General features: G+C 56.9%; 1 protein-coding gene across 1 annotated transcript in view; it reads right to left on the bottom strand.

Moving 5' to 3' along the window:
* SGIP1 (SH3GL interacting endocytic adaptor 1) overlaps nt 1-18,949 on the bottom strand; it is a 53,090-nt gene that overhangs the window by 6,004 nt on the left and 28,137 nt on the right. Inside the window, exons 14-23 of the mRNA XM_059478355.1 lie at nt 17,106-17,546; nt 14,213-14,334; nt 12,909-13,035; nt 9,814-9,873; nt 4,215-4,326; nt 2,957-3,112; nt 1,969-2,101; nt 1,436-1,638; nt 650-714; nt 19-183 (exon numbers count right to left, since the gene is read on the bottom strand). Of these exons, the coding sequence (XP_059334338.1) occupies nt 19-183; nt 650-714; nt 1,436-1,638; nt 1,969-2,101; nt 2,957-3,112; nt 4,215-4,326; nt 9,814-9,873; nt 12,909-13,035; nt 14,213-14,334; nt 17,106-17,546 (1,584 nt within the window). The remainder of the gene's footprint in view (nt 1-18; nt 184-649; nt 715-1,435; nt 1,639-1,968; nt 2,102-2,956; nt 3,113-4,214; nt 4,327-9,813; nt 9,874-12,908; nt 13,036-14,212; nt 14,335-17,105; nt 17,547-18,949) is intronic.

Below are 18,949 nucleotides of genomic sequence, written 5' to 3'. Positions count from 1 at the left end.
AGCTGCGGGGACACTCACCTGCCGCAAACCTCTTCTTGATGAGGGAGAAGCGGTAGCCGGCGCCCACCAGCTCGATGTCGCAGCTGGACAGGGTGCTGCCCTCGCTGGTGAACTGCACGGCCAGCGGGGCGGGCGAGCTCGGCCCCTCGGACAGCTGGAACCGCGCCAGCAGCGACCCCACACCTGCGATGGAAACCGAGAGAGCCGGTGAGGGCACTCGGGGCACCCCGGCACGGACGGGGCACGGGCAAAGTGCCACCCCAGCCGCAGCATCACCCGGGCGGGCGCAGCCAAACCCCCTCATCCACCCAGCAGCATTCGGCTGCTCACACACCCCAGCGCTAGGAGCAGCTTTCCACCTGGAAAACCTCCCGTGGGACACAGCAATCACCCAGCGGGCCTCAGCCTCCCTCAGAGCGGAGCCGAGGACTTGGCACCCCACCACATCCCAGCCCGGTGTGTGAATGCCCCTCGGGATGCCAAGGTGGCTGGCAAAGCAGCACGGGTGGCACACAGCCCTGCTTTTTGAGCTCCAGAATTAAATAGCTTTGTCCCCAGCAAGCCCCTGGGCTCGTGTGCCGGCACCCACAGCGGGTCCGTGCCTGCCTGAAGGATCCCGAGATAATGATGTGCATGTTTGCAGGATTACCTCCATTTTCTGACTTCTGGGAGATATCAGGGATCTTCCACAATATCCTTTGCTGTTCAGCATTCCTGCAAACACATGGAGAAGAGCATTTCTGTAGGAATCAAGGAATTGCCAAAGAGTAATTTGAATTTTGCTCATGGCCGGTGGTGGGGTGGGGAACTACTCTGGTGCTGCTCTCTGGAGCAGCAGTTCTGAGAGCTTGGATTTGGGTTTCACAGCAAGTGAAAGTTCAAGTCATGGTTGGACTTGATAGAAGGCTTTTCCAAACAAAATATTTGTATGATTGTTATGAGGATTGCAGGTGAGCAAGAGACATGGAAATGTGCCAGTGCCTACGGCAGCGACAGCCACACATCCTTCCATGAATCCCAGAATCCCAGACTGCTTGGGTTGGAAGGGACCTTAAAACTTATCCAGTGCCACCCCTGCCACGCCAGGGACACCTCCCAGTGTCCAGCCTGGCCTTGGATACTGCCAGGGATCCAGGGGCAGCCACAGCTGCTCTGGGCACCCTGTGCCAGGACCTGTCTGTTCATCCCCCTAAACCCTGGGTAAAGCAGCCAAAACACAAAATAAGGGCTGATGCTCTGCTGTCTGCACATGTCCCTTCATCCCTGACCATTTTCCTGTGGGAATGGCAAGAGAAAGGGAATTGCAGTGGGGTTAACATTTTCTCCTACAAGGGGAGGGCAGGTTTGGGTCCCCCAGCGTGTCCCCAGCTCCCATCCACAGACCCCCTGCAGCAGGATGGGGATTCTGGGCAGGGACAGGAGGAGCAATCCCTACCAGACAGCAGGAGGAAGCACAGCTTGCAGTTTGGTTACTCCTCCGTCGACGGGGACGAGGAACTGGACGTTGTTTAGAGCTACAGGCGTGGCCATTGCCTCTGTATTGTATTTGTAGTCGATGCGCAGGTCAGTGCTTGCAGGGTCACACCGCCAGCTCACTGCAAGGTTTAATGGAGTAGACTGAATACCCTGGGCAGACACCTTCCAAAATGACAGAAAAAACATTTAGTTTCCGTAGGGCTGAAGGGAGAAATCCCATTTTACAGACGCGGACATCGCATTTGGAGGCAACACCTTGAATTCCCCCTGAATTCTGTACTGGGCTTAAAGTCAGACAACCCAGTGCCACACAGAAGGGACAGTGGGACAGCAAGCCCCCACCTCACATTAGCTCCACTCTGCACTAGGGAAACACCATTTTTTACATTACCATTTTTTATTTTACATTTACCATTTTTTACAGCCATAATCAGCACACTTCTATTTTTAAATTTTTTTTTGCACGGTTTTATCTCACAAAAAAAACCCTACCTGGTATTTGAGCATATCCACATTGTAATAGGTGGCTTGAGGTTTCTGTTCCGATACCTTCTTTAGGTGAGTCATCAGATTTGGCATGTTGACCCAGAACTCCTTGGAGTTGGAGTCACTCTGCACGCTGTCACTGCACAGAGGAGAAGGAACCCTTTGGATAACCTGCCTGGGCAGGACAGGGCTGTTGTACACAGCAGAGGGTCTGCACTGAATCCCACCTCCAGAGGAACATTGGCTCCCTCCCACCCAGCTCTGGCTTCTCCTGATCCATCTGCACTGGGATTCAGAACCCCCCAGTGCTGGGCTGATCCCCCAGGGGGGATTCTTCCCCTCTGCCCTCCCAGGTGAGGCCCCACCTGCAGAGCTGCCCCAGCCCTGGGGACAACATCAGCAGCACCTGGAGCTGCTGGAGAGAGCCCAGAGGAACCCATGGAGCTGCTGCAGGGCTGGAGCCCCTCTGGAGCCAGGCTGGGACACCTGGGGGTGCTCACCTGGAGAGGAGAAGGATCCAGGGAGAGCCCAGAGCCCCTGGCAGGGCCTGAAGGGGCTCCAGGAGAGCTGCAGAGGGGCTGGGGACAGGGATGGAGGGGCAGGACACAGGGAATGGCTCCCACTGCCAGAGGGCAGGGATGGGTGGGAGTTTGGGAATTGGGAATTGTTCCCTGGGAGGGTGGGGAAGGGCTGGGCTGGAATTCCCAGATTTGCTGTGGCTGCCCCTGGATCCTTGGCAGTGCCCAAGGCCAGGCTGGACACTGGGGCTTGGAGCAGCCTGGGACAGTGGGAGGTGTCCCTGCCATGGCATAACCCTGATACCAGGATAATCCTGATGACCTATCAACCCAAACCATTCTGGGATTTCATCAGGTGTTTGAGTGTTTGAGAGTTTCACTCCCACCAAGGAAGACACTTCAGGCCGTGCATTTCTGCAAACTCCCTGTTTTCCCGGAATGCCGCCCTCCCTGGGACGCTGCTGGGGAATGCTTACCAGCAGAGCAGCTGGGGGTTTGGCAGGACGTGCTCCAGCCGGTTGAAGTTGAGCACGCGGAAGGTGAGCACGGCCGGGGCGGGGTTGTTGGCAAAGTGTCGGGTGATGCCCGCCGGGAAGGACAGCACCATCTCCCCCGTGATCTTCACGATGCACCTGCAGCGCCCGGCACACAGAGCCAGGGGGAGCAAAGGGGGCTCAACAGGCAGCAGCGAGGGGGGGCTGCACCATGGATGCTGTGGGGACATTGTCCCCTTCCCACCTGACACATCTGCGCCCCTGGGGGCCTCAGAGAGAGCGGAAACAGCACAAGGGCTGACAGGGATCTTCTTAAAGGAACCCTGTTTGAGCTTCTTATTTTTGCTGTCATTCAGTATTTCAGTGAAATTATTTTGTCTTTGGTCTTCCCTTTTGGGTTTTATCTATTAGAGGGTCTTAAAATATAGGTGGGGAAACCCTCCCAGTTTCTGTTGAATGCCATCCTGTTTTGGCCAGGCACGGGAGGGGAAGGCTGCAGCCCCCCTGCCACCCTTCCTGTGCTGCTCTCTGAGATTCTCACACAAAGTCCTCACCTCCCTTTCTCACAGCAGGAACATTTTTAAATGGGGCACCACAGCAGTGTCCTGCCCCTGGACACTCCAGGCCACATCACCTCCTGTCCTGATGCCTCAGGTTTGGCTTTTCTATTTTCACACTCTGTGCTGCTTTAGTGTGTGGGTCTGGGTTCACATTCAGGGATGCTGAGCTCTGTGCACAGAGCAGGGAGACAAAACAATTCCTGCTCCAGCTGGGCACCAAGGACAAATGATCCAAATCTCAGCCCCAGAGCACAAACCCCGTGGGCTGGAGAGAGAAAAACAAGCAGGGTGGGACTGCAGGGGCTAAAGCTGCAATGGGACAATGAACTGCAAGGTGCAAATGGAGCAGAGCTGATCCCAGGGACAGAGCCCGTGCCCGCTTGTGCATTTTGGGGCCATTTTGGTTCATCTTGGGTGCAGCCCTGGCTGGGCTCTGGTGCTGCCCAAGGTGGATCCATGGAGGAGATCCTGTGAATAAATCCCTGCTTTATTCTGGAGCTCTGCTCTGGGGCAGCCTGCACAAGGCATCAGTTTCTGGCTGCCCAGCTGGGACAGAAGGCATGTGGAAAACCCCCTGAACATCCTTGGACACTTGCCAGAGGAAGTCCTCAGTCCCCTCCTCATCCCTGACAAACCCCTCATGCCCCCACATCAGGGACACCCCGGGGGTCGGCACCTACTTGTTGGGGTCAGCCCCTTTGAAGTACGCGTTGACGGTTTCGGTGAAGGCGGCGGCCACGGGCAGGGTGTCCTGTGCCCCCATGGTCAGGGGGCTGGGGCCCCGTGACGAGCCTGCAACAGAGCAAAGAGCCCCCTTGGCACCCGCGGGCACCACGCCGTGCCCCCAGCCTGACTCCATGGGCAGAGAACCACCAGAACCCCCCAGGCTTCGGATGAGGCTTTGAAACGTTTGGGAAATGGCTCTGCCCCCGCCCCGCTGCCGAAAGCAAGCAAAGAAAAGGATGGAGGAGGCCAGGCGGGAGCAGCATGCGGGGCTGCCTCACGGCAGGCTTTGCATGACAGTTTTTGCAGTCGCTTTTTGGGGCCCACAACGAGGGGCTGGGGGGTTCATTGTGTCACCCTGGGGATCGGGGTGCTGGCAGTGTCCCCCCGAGCTGAGGGGGCTCCTGCCATCCCCAGCACACTCTGCTCTGCTCTGCTCTCCTGCCCTGTGGATGCCTGGAGCATCCTCCACACCCCGCTCGCTCCACGAAACCCTCAGTGCCCGACAGGAAATCTGCAAATCATCAGAAACCTGGAAAAACAGAGGCACTGGCACAGCTTGTCCAGAGAAACTGTGGCTGCCCCTGGATCCCTGGGAGTGTCCAAGGCCAGCTTGGACAGGAGCCACCTGGGATAGTGGAAGTTGGAATGAGCTGAGATTTAAGGTTCTTTCCAAACCAAACCATTCTAGGATTCCGTGATTTGGGAAAGGGGAAAAGCTTGCCTTGGTGTTGCTGTGCATCCTTGGACACTTGCCAGGCTCTAAATAACTCAGCCCTGCTGGATCACACACAGGTTTCCCTTTGCTGGCCAGGAATTGTTGTTTCCAAAAGACATTCGAGGATGAATTCATCACTGCAAGTGCTCCTCAGGAGCTCCAGGTGTGCTGGAAACCCTCTGAGGGACCACAAGTCCTGTGCCCACCACCAAGGGGTTGGCACAGCCAAGCCCACACCTCTTCCCCACAGAAAGTATCCAAAGATCAGCCCAGATGTCTGGGTGTTGATCCCACAGACACCCAAAAAATCCTGGAGAGGTCACTCCTGCCCTTCAGCCTCATCCATTTCCTGCAATGCACCATTTTGGAACCTTTTTTAAATAGTGTATACCAGGTGAAGCACGAGGATTATTTTGCCCCAAATCTGCTAAAAAGGAGCAGCAAAGGACTGCAGAGGGGCAGCTTATCCCCCCATAGTCCATCACCATCCGACCAGGCAGGTGGAAAGGGGGACAGATCCAGCCCAGAGTTTGCTCAGAGCACACGAGCACCTGCCAGCTCCAGCCAAAGCTGTAGGAACTCCAAAGCCACAGGAATTCCAACACCAGCCCTGGGAAGGGCAGCACAGGCAGAGGATAAGGGGGAAGCAAAGCTGAGCAAAACGTGTCACGTTCCTGGTGAGCTCTTCTGCTTGGGCCATCCTCAGAAATGGTCCCTTCCCTTCTTCCTCTGCTGCTGCCCCTGGGAATAAACAGGGGTTTGGGAGCAGGAAATTGGGATTTGCAACATCCCCTGGGAGAAGCACTTCTGTCACTTCAATGACACTTTGAGTTTGGGGACATTAATGGGAGAAATTATGGTTTCCACCAGCGGGGAGGAACCCTCACACCTCCCCGAGGCACCCACGTTAATGGATAAATCCTAAGTGCTCTTTCCTGGAGGCTCAGATGAGGGATTTTCCCTTGCAGTGCCTAATGCAGCCTTAAAGTGCCAAACACTGATGCAGCCACACGTGCCCCTGTCGGTGCCACCCCCGGGGGAATCAGGCGAATGAGGGATTGCAGCTGCAGCCGTGATGGGGGTGCTCAGGGAGTGGGTCCTGCTATTCCTGGAACACCTCACCTGCACACACAGACCCACAGCCACACATTCATTATCCTAACGAGCCCAGAGCCTCCTGCTCTGAGCCCACAGCCCAGGATGTCCATCAGGGATTCCCTGCTGGAATTCCCACCGAAGAACAGACAGTTCCAGATGAGGGCATGGTCCCCAAAACCACGGGACACCACACCCCAAAACTCCAGGACTGAGGGGACACACAGGACAACATTTTCTAAAAATGCTTCCCAAAGACACCACTGGGAGCAAATCCTCGCTGCCCACCCACAGCAATGACCCCTCAGAGCATCAAACACAGCCAATACCCTGGCAGTGGGACATTCCCACTGCATCCACCTGGAAATTCACAGAATTCACAGATTCACAGAATCACAGAATGACTGGGTTGGAAGAGACCTCCAAGATCATCGAGTCCGACCCAGCCCCACACCCCAACTCACCCCTGGCACCCAGTGCCACATCCAGGCTTTGTTAAACACACCAGGGATGGGGACTGCACCACCTCCCCGGGCAGCCATTCCAGAGCTTTATCACCTTTCTGTGAAAAGCTTTTCCTGCTCTCCAGCCTGTATTTCCCTTGGTGCAGCTCGAGGCTGTGTGCTCTGGGTGTGTCAGTGCTGCTGCAGACAGAGCCCAGCCCCAGGTGAGCACAGGCACCTTCCAGGAGCTGTGAGAGTGATGGGGGCACCCCTGAGTCTCCTTTTCTCCACCAGGGGTTCCTCACAGGGTTTGTGCTCCAGCCCCTCTCCAGCCTCGTTGCCCCCTCTGGATGAGCTCCAGTGTCCCAATATCCTTCCCAAACTGAGGGGCCAGAACTGGACACAGCACTTGAGCTGTGCCCTCCCCAGATGGGATCCAAAAACACCCACAAAGTCTGGCTGTGGAGGAGGTGCCAACCAGCAGAGGAGCCTCAGGCTTGGCTGCTAGGGAAGGCACAAGAAAGGGCTTGGCAATGGAATCATCATTCCTTGCAGAATGCACTCCCCAAATGCACAAATTCCAGCTGGGCGCTGCCTGGACCCCGCACCAGGCCATGGAATGTGGGTTGGGGTCTGCCACAGCACCTCACTCTTCTCCTCATCTTTCATCTCGCCTTTTCCCTCTGTCCCTCTGCATCTTTGATTCTCCAGGATGAAAAGTCAGGAATAACCAGGGAGATCTCCTGGATCCCCAGGCTCAGCTGGGATGTGGGAGTGTGAGTCCATCTGAACAACAACAAAACCTCCTCATTTCTAATGGTCTGAAGGTCATGTGGGTGGAATTGGGGTTCTTGGTTCCCTCCACTCTTCCCTCATGAATCCATAAATCCTTCTCTTCATGGCTTCAGGGAATAAATTAATTTTTACACTCATGTTTTCACTAAAAAATAAAAGTAGAAACTATTACAAGCATTGCAATTATTGTCCAGAAACCTGAGAGACAAATGCAGTTGCTGTGGCACAGCCCCACCTCAAACCTGCCTTTCATCTCCTGCTTCAAAAGTCATTTTTATAAACATTTCATTTGCACAAATGACCTGATAATAACAGAGAAAAAAAATAAATCCACTTTATGGATATTTGAATCCAGCCATAAGCAGCAGACCAGCTTAATTTGCCTTATTTTTCCCTACAAAAGGTGAAAATGCAGCTGTGGAGTAGTCAGGGATCCCAGAATATGAGAGCATCACCACATCTCCTTCCACACAGGGAAAAACTGTCCCACGTTCATCAAGCATGTGGATCTTGCCACAAAAAAACCCACAAAAAAAAAACCAGAAACAAATCCAAATCCCAAAAGAAACCATAATTTCCCTTCTGGTATTCCATGCCCTGAGTTCCAGACACCAAACTCAGCAGATCTCCTCTCACTTCCCTGTACATGAAGTTTATCTTTTTTAATTTTCAAGTTGGGTTTAAACATTTAGAGCTCAATGAGGAAATCCATCATGCAGAAGTGAGACAGCTCCTTGCTGGGCTGTGGGATGATCCTGGGGCAGTGCCACACTCCTGCATTCCCAGGATAATCCCACCCCAGCTCCAGACCATTCACACCACCAGAACCAAGCCCAAGAGTTCCAGTACAAGGTTAAGATTCCAAGGCACAGGAAAAGCCCCAGGTGAGCAGGGCTGGTGCTGGACTGAGCGAGAGGCAGGGGGGAAGCAAGGGGAATGTGGAGCTGGAATGTTCCTGCTGAGGGATAATGCTGTCCCTGCTGTCCTCAGCTCTTCCCAGAGCTCCCAACAAGCCCCTGAGAAAGGAAATCCAAACAGGGATTTTGGCTGGAAACTGCAAAACTGCCCCGAGCACCAGGAGGAAGCAGCTCCTGCATGACCCCTCCTGAGTCTAAACAGGGAGATGCCATCGGAGTAGGGACATCAAAGTGGGAATTGTCAGAGAGGGGATCTTGGAAAAAGAGGGAAAGGAAGGACCTAAACCCCCTGGTCACCACCTTGATCCCTGCCTTCTGCTGCTGCTCAGCCATCACTGTCACCAGGATGGGTTTGCTCTAGGAGCCCAAGGAGTCCATGCCAGGCAGTGCCATCCTGGGCCACTGCTGAGCTCCCCAGCCAGGCTGTGCCATCCTGGGCCATCCCTTCCATCCCCAGCCATTCAGTGCCATCCTGGGCCATTCCCCAGCCAGGCAGTGCCAACCTGAACCATTCCTCAGCCAGGCCCTACCATCCTGGGCCACTCCTGAGCTCCCCAGCCAGGCAGTGCCATCCTGGGCCATCCCTTCCATCCCCAGCCAGGTATTGCCACCTGGGCCATTCCTGTGCTCCCCATGCCAGGCACTGCCATCCTGGGCCATTCCTGAGTTCCCCAGCCAGGCAGTGCCACCCCAGGCCCCTCCTTTGCAGGCAGCACAGCAGCTCCCAGGTGCTTCCCTGGGATTTGCGGGAATCCCTCCCCGCTGCAGGCAAACCCCCTCCTCTCCTTCTGCTGTTAAAAGGAAATGTTGGCTCCGTGCCTGTGGGATGAGGCTGCCCCCAGAGCCTGGGGGAATGTCCTCTCTGGGATGTGACACTGCTCGGAGAAGGTGCCATCGGCCCCAAACCGAGGTTTTCCCCTCCCCAGCGCCCCTCATCCTCGAGGGAGCCCAAAACCTCCGGCAGCTGCAGCCGAGCCCCCAGCGGCACAGCCTGGCCCGGCTTGGGCGGTGCTGGCAGTGCCAGCGCACCCCGGAGCCCTTCGTGCCCACAGCGGGACGGGAGCAGCGCAGGGGCAGCGGACGCGGCTCCTCGGGGCTGGAATTGCCCGGAGGAGCGCAGGGGCAGCGGCTCCTCGGGGCTGGAATTGCCCGCAGCAGCTCCGGGAGCCGGCGGGGACAGCCCTGCCTGGCAGGGTAGGCTTCCTCGGCAGCGCAAGCGGCTCCGCTCCCTGGTTTTCACCTCCATCTGGGAATATCCGCAATGTTCCTTTGGGCTTTTGGTTTGCTTGGGTCGGATTTTTTTTTCTTTCTTTTTTTTTTTTTTTTTTTTTTTTTTTTTTTTAAATGAAATCAACGAGGCAAAAAAGAAAAAGAAATCAGCGGGACAAATGGCACAAATCAAATCAAATCAAATCAAACCGATTCCGGTCGGACTGGCGATGTCATCTAAGTAGCCATAGCATTCCGCACGGAAAGCTGGGTTGGATGGAGCCCGGAAAGCTGGATTGGATGGAGCCTTGGAAGGGAACCCCGGGAGCGAGAGAGCGAGGGGAGCGAGCGGTTACCGGCTGTGCTTTGCACTACTTACCTTCGAAAGTCAAATAAAACTTTCCTCTGTCAAACCAAACGAGGGAAGGCTGTTCATTCTCTGTATGGCCAGGAGTTGAAGCGGGATGGGAAAGGTTAAGGAGAGGGAGAGAGAAGGACACAGTGTGAGTCACAGAGCAGGTCATTAATGTCGCTACGGGGAGGGGGCGAGGCGCTGCAGGGCGGTCACACGTGCAGGGACAGGGGCGTGACAGCGGCCGCCGGCTGGGGACAGAAAGCGGGAAGCAAAGCTATGGAAGCCCAGATGGAAGAGTCGTTCTGCCCGCCGGGCGAGCGGTTCGCAGGGGTGCTCTCGCTTTTTTTGGCCGCGGTAGAAGAGGTTTGTCGGCTCATGCGCTCCGGGTTCCGCCTGCGCGGAGCGGGGCCGGCGCTGCTCAGCATTCCCGGCGGATGCTGCTCCGCACGCCGCCCCGCAGTGACACTCAGGGACAGTGACACGTGGCTGTTTGCTCTCGCACCTCAGGACACGACACTTGCAGAGAACCGGACACACGCACACAGAGCAGCGGATCCTAGCTGGAGCCTTCCCCTCCCATCGCAGCCAGCCCCCTGCCTCCACCACGCTGCCGTAACTCGGGATGTGAGGGCCGGAGGGGGGCGTGGGGCAAACAGCTTTTGGAGCTGCTAAATGAACCTTTTGGAATTCGGGAGGTGCCAACCTTCCACCTCCGAGTCCTTTGAGTCACTGAGAAACTGTCATGCAAGGTGCTGCGAGCGGTGGGCGCCGCTCCGAGGGCGGAATTCTCGGCAGTTCCCTGCTAGTACAGTACCTGCCGGCGTTTCACTGCGCCCCTCAAACGCGGGCAGTTTGTCAATAAAAGCATCATCCTCTGATAACACAAGCAGAAGAAACGCAAAGGAAACAAAGAAAGAAAGAAAGAAAAGAAAGGAAAGGAAAGGAAAAAAAAGAGCACAAAAAGAATGAAAACACGGATCCCAAGTGAAACCAAGCAGCGCACTTGTATCAACGCAGAGACAGAGATGACGGAGGGGCACTGACACGGGAACCACAGAGCTCCTTGCTGTGCCAGGAATTGTCCAGACCGACATGCAGCCAACGAGGAAAGCACACCAGAACAGCACGGAGGACACGGGGATGGAGCAGCCCTGCCCCTGCTCCCGGACAAACTCCGTGGGACTTTGCCACAGGGCACGGGAGATGGGGAATGTGCTGGAGCCACACTCCAGGTGTCCCAGGCCCCCGGGACCTGCAGCAGTCCCTGATCCCAGACCTGCCCATCCCTGCACACCTCCCAGCCCAGCTTTTCCTGTTTGGGAATTGGAATGTGTCCCTCCTCTGCTGTGGGTTTCCCTGGATGCTCACCCAGCACCAGGGCCCGCCCTGGCCTCGGTGGGGACAAGGAGACGCTTTCCCAATGCACACCCCAAACCCTGTCTGTCTCTGCCCGTGCCCCATCCAGCTTTTCCCAAGACTTAGGCTGGATGCCAGCAGAAAATGTTCCTCATCCAGAGGGTGCTGGCACTGCCCAGGCTCCCCAGGGAATGGGCACAGCCCCGAGGCTGCCAGAACTCCAGGAACATTTGGACATCACTGCCAGGGATGCCCAGGATGGGATTGTTAGGTGTCTGTGCAGGACAGGAGTTGGATCACTGATCCCTGTGGGTCCCTTCCCACTCAGCATAATCTCTGCATGGAGCTGGAAGTGCAACACCTACAAAATCTGGGGTGCCCCTCCTGGCTGCCCCCTTTGGAGTTCCCTGGCCAGGGGTGACCCCAGAGCCCCGATTTTGGCTCTGCTCCAAGGAAATCTCCATAGAGAGTGTGGGACCCCAGCTTCTCCTCCTAGCCCAGCACCTCATCCCCTCTGCTCAGCACAGGGAGGTCACTAAATCATCAAACATCAGCTATTGATCCCAAAAATATGAGAGAAATAAAGAAATCTAAACGGAGAGCATGAGGGAGCTGGGGTGGCAGAGCTCAGCTCGCTCCCATTGCCCTTCCCAGCCTCCCGCAGCCCCTGGGACTGTCCCTGTGCTCAGCCTGGCTGTCCCCTCCCCTGACGCCGTGTCCCTGCGGCCACCGTGCCCCCAGGCACTGCCAGAGGCACAGGGGACGCTCAGGGCTCGCTGTCCTGGTGACATTTGTTCCAGCCAGGCGCTGTGACAGTGACCAACAGCCGGGACAGGCACCTACAACACCTGAGAGTGAGGTGACACAGGACGGAGACGCAGTCGAGACTCCAGCAAAGCCACGGGGAGGGCTCGGTGCCAGCGGCACCGCGGGGACAGCGCCGTCACGGGGGTGGTGACAGCAGCGCCACCGCTCCCCGCGGGGACAGCGGTGACAAAGGGCCGGGCGCACGGGAACTCCCGCCAGGCCCGGCTTTTCCGGAGGGTTGGGGAGAAAAGACAAGGGAGGGAGGTGATCCTGGAGGAGATGGAGCCGCAGGAAGCGAGGGGCAGGGGCTGGCAGCCAGGGATGGAGGAGGAGGAGGAGGAGCGCCGGCAGCAGGGACAGAGGGGACAGGAGGGGACAGAGGGGATGGAGCGGGAGGCGTGGGGGGACCCAGCGCCTGGAGCTGGGAGCTGCCAGCCAGACTCGGTTCCCATTCCTCATCTCAGCCCCGGGGTTTGGCAAACCCCACTTTTCCCAGGAAAACTGCAGTGTTTGGTTCTGCCCTCGGACATGCCAAGTGGCTGGGAAAAGCCACTTTCTTTTCCAAGACCCCTTTTCTGTTACTGCTTTAAGGGCAAGTGTGAATTTAAGACATTCCAAGAGATTTAATATCCCTGGATCCCAAGGTCTGGCTTCCAGCCCCGCTCACCTCCAGGCACAAGCATCCCCTGCAAAAAAAGCTTATTTTGCCCCAATTTACAGTCCAGAACCACATTTTCTGTTACAATTCCCTTGACTTTCACCAAACATCCATTTCCCACAACATTTGGAAAAACTTCCCTTGCAGCATCACCCCCCTCAATTCCCTTTCAGCATTTCAAACCCTGATGGAAACCAACAGAATCCAACCCCAAGGAATGACCTAGGGAATGAAGAGGCCTCAGGAGTTACTGGAGGATTAGGAAAGGTGAAAGAACAGCAGTGCTGCGTGTGTTTACCAACGGTGGGAGTGGTGGCTGCACTCAGGGAATTGGTGGAAGAAATGGAAGAAGTACTTTCAGCACGGGCTAAAGGTGCTATCGGAGGAGGGCTGGAGGAGTGGATGGGAGGGCTAAAAGGCCTGGACTGGAGAGAAACATAAAACAACACAGAGTTAAATAAAATCTAAACAAAAACATTTGCATCAAACAAATAAAATTTCACCTGGACCCTCCTGACTGCTCTGCCGGTGCCCCAGAGGGAAAATTGGAATTACTTGTTTTAGTACCAATGGCATTTTAGCTTGGAGCTGGGAAAATAGATTATCCCCACCACTGCGGGGATGGGTGTGGAGATTCCCACCATCCACACCAAGGGTGGAGCTCCAGGGGCTGTGGGATGGATGGAATGGGCTGGGCATTGGGCAGGGAGCAGTGCCCACCAGGTGCCAGCTCCCCAGGCCCTCAGGGATCCTTTGGGGGTCACTTTATATCCTCAGCATCACCCCCAAAGCCCTCACACCTTACCTGGAGCGGCCTGGGGTAGCACACAGGACAGCCCTGAGCTGGCACTGCTGCTGGGGAGGCTGGAACTGCCCTGCTCTGCCCCCAGACCCTTCCTGGGACACATTCCCATCCCAGCCCACCCCAGCCCTTGCCATGACTGAGCACTGCTCCTGGGGAGGCTGGAACTGCTCTGCTCTGCCCCCAGATCCTTCCCGGGGCACATTCCCACCCCAGCCCTCACCCTGAGCTGGCATCACTGCTGGGGAGGCTGGAACTGCTCTGCTCTGCCCCCAGATCCTTCCCGGGGCACATTCCCACCCCAGCCCTCTCCCTGCCCTTGCCATGACTGAGCACTGCTCCTGGGGAGGCTGGAACTGCTCTGCTCTGCCCCCAGAGCCTTCCCGGGGCACATTCCCACCCCAGCCCACCCCAGCCCTTGCCATGACTGAGCACTGCTCCTGGGGAGGCTGGAACTGCTCTGCCCACAGAGCCTTCCCAGGGCACATTCCCACCCCAGCCCTTGCCCTGAGCTGGCATCACTGCTGGGGAGGCTGGAACTGCTCTGCTCTGCCCACAGGCCCTTCCCGGGGCACATTCCCACCCCAGCCCTCTCCCTGCCCTTGCCATGACTGGGCACCGTGGTTGGCACCACCAGGCTGGCAGAGCAGAGGTGGCACAGCCCTTCCCAAGGGGATTCGCAGATCCCAGAGGAGCCCAGCCCACCCCGGTGCCCGCGGCTCCACCGCTCCATTCCGCACCGGGAACGCCGCCCGCCGCCCCTGGCAGTGCCCTGGGTGCCCCCAGCCCTGCCCACGTACCACATCGCTGACGGGGGGCTTGCCCGGGGGCAGCTTGGGCCGGGACGGGGGCCGGGGCGGCGGCGGCGGGGGAGTGCCACACGGGGCCAGCGGCGTGCCGGGCCGGGCCGGGGACGAGGAACCTGCAGGGAACAAACAACGGGAGCCGTGAGTGCCCGCGGGCTCTGCCCCGTGCTGCCCACCCAGGAGCTGCACGGAACACTCCGGGAGGGATGGTGCCCGTGGGCTCCTGGCAGCGGCTGCTCGGAGCCCGGTTCTCTCTGCAAAACTGACATCGTAGAGCTTTCCCAAAAATACGGGCAGGAGGGACGGGATGGTGGATGGAACGCTGCTCCAGGGCTGGCACAACTGGGAGTTAGGGATCCTCGTCGCAGTCATATTTTCTGAAAAATCCCTTCCGCCAGGATTTCTCCTGGGAAGCTGAGAAGCCTCAGAGAAAAAGGAAAACAAATTCTTATCTCATTGATTCTCCTGTGTTGTGCTCACACGTGGAATGTGTTCGGAGATTGTTTCATTCGTTTAATGTCAATTGTTTTGACTTGTTGGCCAATCAGTACCAAGACTCTGGAGACAGTCACGAGTTTTCATCACTATCTTTTTAACCTTTTGTAAGTATCTTCTCTGTATTCCTTAGTATAGTTTAGTATTCTTTAATATAATATAGTATCATAAAATAATAAATTAGCCTTCTGAGAACATGGAGTCAGATTCATCATTCCTCCCTGCCACGGGGCACCCCGCAAATACAACAGATCCTTGTCACAGGGCAAAGCTTGGCCCAGCAAAGGAGGGGAAGGGTGGAAGAGGAAGGTTCTGGGATTTGCTGGGAGCACAAGCAGCTCCCAACCCACCAAATCCTCCCGAAAAAGGGAGCTGAGCTCAGGGCTCACACAGCCCCTGCTGCAGAGGGGGCTTTCTGTGACCAAATGGGAATTCCAACAGGTGCCTCACGGGAGATCCAGGAGCCTGCTTGGCTCCACACACAGGAATTCCTTCCAGGAGAAACCCAGCAAGACCTGGAGCTGGGCAGAGCAGGCAGAGGGGGCACCAGGCCGTGAAGGGCAGCAGCAATGGGAGGGAGCTCAGAGCTCAGTGCCAGGACAGCTGAGCAGTGTTTGTCACCAGCTTCCCATGGAGCTCAGCAGCTGAGGAGATGATAACTTAACAATTTCCCCACTTACAAGAGAATAATTTCCTGAGTTCTTTGGGTGATAGCTTAGATTTAGCAAAGATCAAAGCTGGATTTATAGAAACAAGAAGAGGTGAAGGAGAGCAGGCTCAGACAAGAGAGGACCTGGATTAAAGGGAGTAAATTCCAGTCATTCCTCTGCACAGCTCCAAGATTCAAGCCACTTTTATTTCAAAGCCTAATTTGGGAACCAAAGTTTGAATTTTTCCTTCCTTATCCCAAGAAAAGCCAGAGAAAATAGGAAATATTGAGGGAAAAGAACCTTGCAGGACTGAGTGTGGAAGGTTCTGTGGCCACCAGGTAGCCAAATCCCAGCCAGATGGTGGCTTCCACCCAGGGAATGGACATTTCCTACAGCAGAAACTGACAGCATGTGGAAACCAGCACGGAATCAGAAACGTGCTGGAATGCTGGCCTTGGAGCAGCCTGGGGTGGTGGAAGGGGTTGGAACAAGGGGAGCTTTGAGGTCCCTTCCAACCCAGCCCTTCCACCGTGACCCTGCACAGAGCCTTGGTGACACCCACAGGCTCTGAGGGCAGATCCTGGGCTGGGTCTGCTCCACAGCACCCCAAAACCAGCCTTGGAAAGGCGAGAGGGTGGCACAGGTGCTGGGTCAGTGCCACACACTCTGCTGCAGCTTTTGGAGGATTTGCACCATTTTTGTGTGGATTTTTCATTTCCCATTGCCGCCCAGCTGATGAGACAGGAGGCAATTCCTGGAGCAGGGCTGTGGATCTTCTGGGCCAGGCTTGTCCATCTGAGAGGAGCCCTGGTGCATCTCCACCCTGTGCTCGGCTGGGAGCAGGCAGGACAGCAGCGTGGGATGGATCCTGGTGTGTCCTGCTCCTGGAAGCTCCTGGAGAAGTTCCAGCCCCCACAGAGACCCTGCCCACCCCCCGAGCCAGCACAGAAAAGCCACCAGCACTGAAGCAAAGCCGCATCTGCAGCGCCAGCCACACTCAGGGCACCCTCCTGGCGGTGACACAAACCCCGGGCAGTGACACAAACCCCGAGCTCCCACCAGGAGGGTGGCAGGGGGCAGACACGGAGCTGGGGGGGCTGCACACCCACCCCACCACCAGTGCAGGTTCCTCAAGGCTCTGATTCCCCCAAAATCACCTTGGGTGGATGCAGGGTGGGAGCACAGGGCTGAGCTGGGCTCAGGCCCTAAGAGAACAGGCTCAGGCTGCAGCTCCTCAGGCAAGGGGTGCCAGTAAGCCGAGCCTCCCCGGCTCATTTGCCTTAATGAACATCTATAATTAATCAGGTGAAAGCAGGCAGAGCCAGCAGCTTCTCCCGGGGGAGAGGTTCACCCCAGAACGCATCTCCCCATCCACACCCAGAGCCAGGAAGAGCCGAGCACCATTCCCACCGGGAATTACCGGGGTGAGAGGACGTGATAAAAACAAACCCCCCAGCCCTGATCTGAGGCTCGCTCAGACCGTTCACCTGAACCATTCCACCGCCACGGAGAGCACAACCGCAACAACAACAACAACAACAACAACAGCACCAAGCCCGTGCCCGGTTTGGGGCGGGAAGGGCTCCGGGAAAGGCTCCGGGAAAGGCTCCCAGGCGCACAGGGAGGGAGGGAAGCACACGGGAGGCGCAGGACACGGGCGGGCAGCAGGGCACGGCCGCAGGGACACAGCCAGGCGGGAGGGGCACCGGGGCCACGGCAGCACACCCGAGCTCAGCACGTACCGCTGGCGCTTCCCGTGCTGGCGCCCGGTCCGGGCGACGACACCACGGCGCGGTACGTGGGCGGCGGAGGGGGCGGCGGGGTCCCTCTCTGGCCCGCCCCAAAATCTTTGGGAGAGGCGACGGGCTCGGCGGAATCGTCCTTAACGTGGGGCTGCTCGGGGAGCTTCTTGGGAGCGTCTTCCAGCTGCAGCGGCGAGGGCAGCGGGCGGGGAGGCTCGGCCGGGGCGCTGGCCGGGCTGCCCGCCGGGGACGCCGCCTTGTCCCGGGGCGACAGCTCCGGAGGCGCGTTCTCCGGGGATTGATCGGAAAAATTGACCCACTTGTCTTCCGCCGTGGCAGCGGCAGATTTGGGGGACGGCACGGGGCCAAAAATGCTGTCCAAGTCATTGATGGACGGGAGTTTGTCCCGTTTGGGCTCTGCTGCTGCTGCCTGGTCCCCTCCTGCGGTCAGAGGAGGTTTATTTTACACCGGGCGTTAAGAGAGGGCTGCGCTACTCTCTACGGGCTCTAGGCTCTAAAATCACCTTTTCTCATCTGTATTTATATAATTCATGGGCAAGAACGTTTCCACCACAGCCAGGCGCGACATGGAATGAATCCCGCGGGATCCAAAGGCTGGAGGAGGGAGCATGCACCACCACGAGCCAGCACTCACAGCCAAGAATCCCAAATTCACAGCCTTTTGTGTCCTCTAAACCACATCACGTCCTTATCAGCAACTCTGATTTATCAGCAGGTACCAAAGGTGTGCACTCAGCGCTCCACTCTCTCCATATATATATTTATAAACACTCAGGTATAAATACATATATTCAGACATGCTGGTTGGACACTGCTGGAGTCTGGGCATGCAGCACAGGATGCACACGGGGAGTGTATTCCAGCCACGGGGAATGCATCCAGCCACAAGCAGGAACAGGTTGGAATTTTAGGGCACAGATTGAGATTTTAGTGCACACACAGATGGGGATTTCAGGGCTCTGCTCACTGAGCCACCACACAGCAACACTCCCACCTGACTCCAGAACCACCACAGATCCACCAGCCAAGCATTTCACATCCAGGGAAGGGAGAGCCTGACACTAAATGCCCTCTGGGCTCCTCGTGGCAGCATCACCCCCATCCCTGCTCCTCTGTTTTGGGGATCCACATTTAAGATGGGGGGGGGATAAAATGGGGATTTGCTGAACCAGACAAAACCAGACCTCAGCCACTTGCTTCACAAATACACAAGGCACAGCCCAGCAAATGATCAGGCATTTGCTGCTGGGAATGGATGGATGGATGGATGGACATGGACATCCTGCCAGCCTGGAAAATCGGGATTTGGGAGCACAGATGAGATGGGGATGGACAGAGCAGGGGGCTCCTTGTGGCACAGGGATTTCACCCCGAGGGGCTCTGGCTGGCCCCACCAGCCTGCCCTGCTCAGACCCTGCTTTCCCACCAGCCAGCACCATGAATTATATGCCTGGAAGCAGCGCCTGATGTCCTCTGGCTGCCTTCAACACCTTTCCATCCCTGCCCGCGGGCTGCCCCTCATTCCCAGCACCATTTCCCTTCCCTGCCCGGGGCTGCAGGGTCAGGGGGGCTTTTCCCACCTCTCAGCAGGGATTTGGGGGCAGGGAAGGCAGGAGCAGCTCCTGCCACAGGCAGAGCCTGCACAGCTCTGGTTTCTCAGCACAGACTGTGCAGGGCTCTGGAACTGGGAATATATCCTGGTTTTCAGCAGGATGTTGAGGCTAATCCTGCACTGCATTCCCAAAGGCAGGGATGGTGTAAAGAACATTAATTTCACCAGGGTGAGACCGACTTGGGAGGCAAAACCATCTTTGTGCTGCTTC

The sequence above is a fragment of the Ammospiza nelsoni genome, chromosome 9 (genome assembly GCF_027579445.1).
Source record: "Ammospiza nelsoni isolate bAmmNel1 chromosome 9, bAmmNel1.pri, whole genome shotgun sequence".
In the NCBI taxonomy this organism is placed as follows: domain Eukaryota; kingdom Metazoa; phylum Chordata; class Aves; order Passeriformes; family Passerellidae; genus Ammospiza; species Ammospiza nelsoni.
This window is presented reverse-complemented; position numbering and strand designations above follow the sequence as displayed.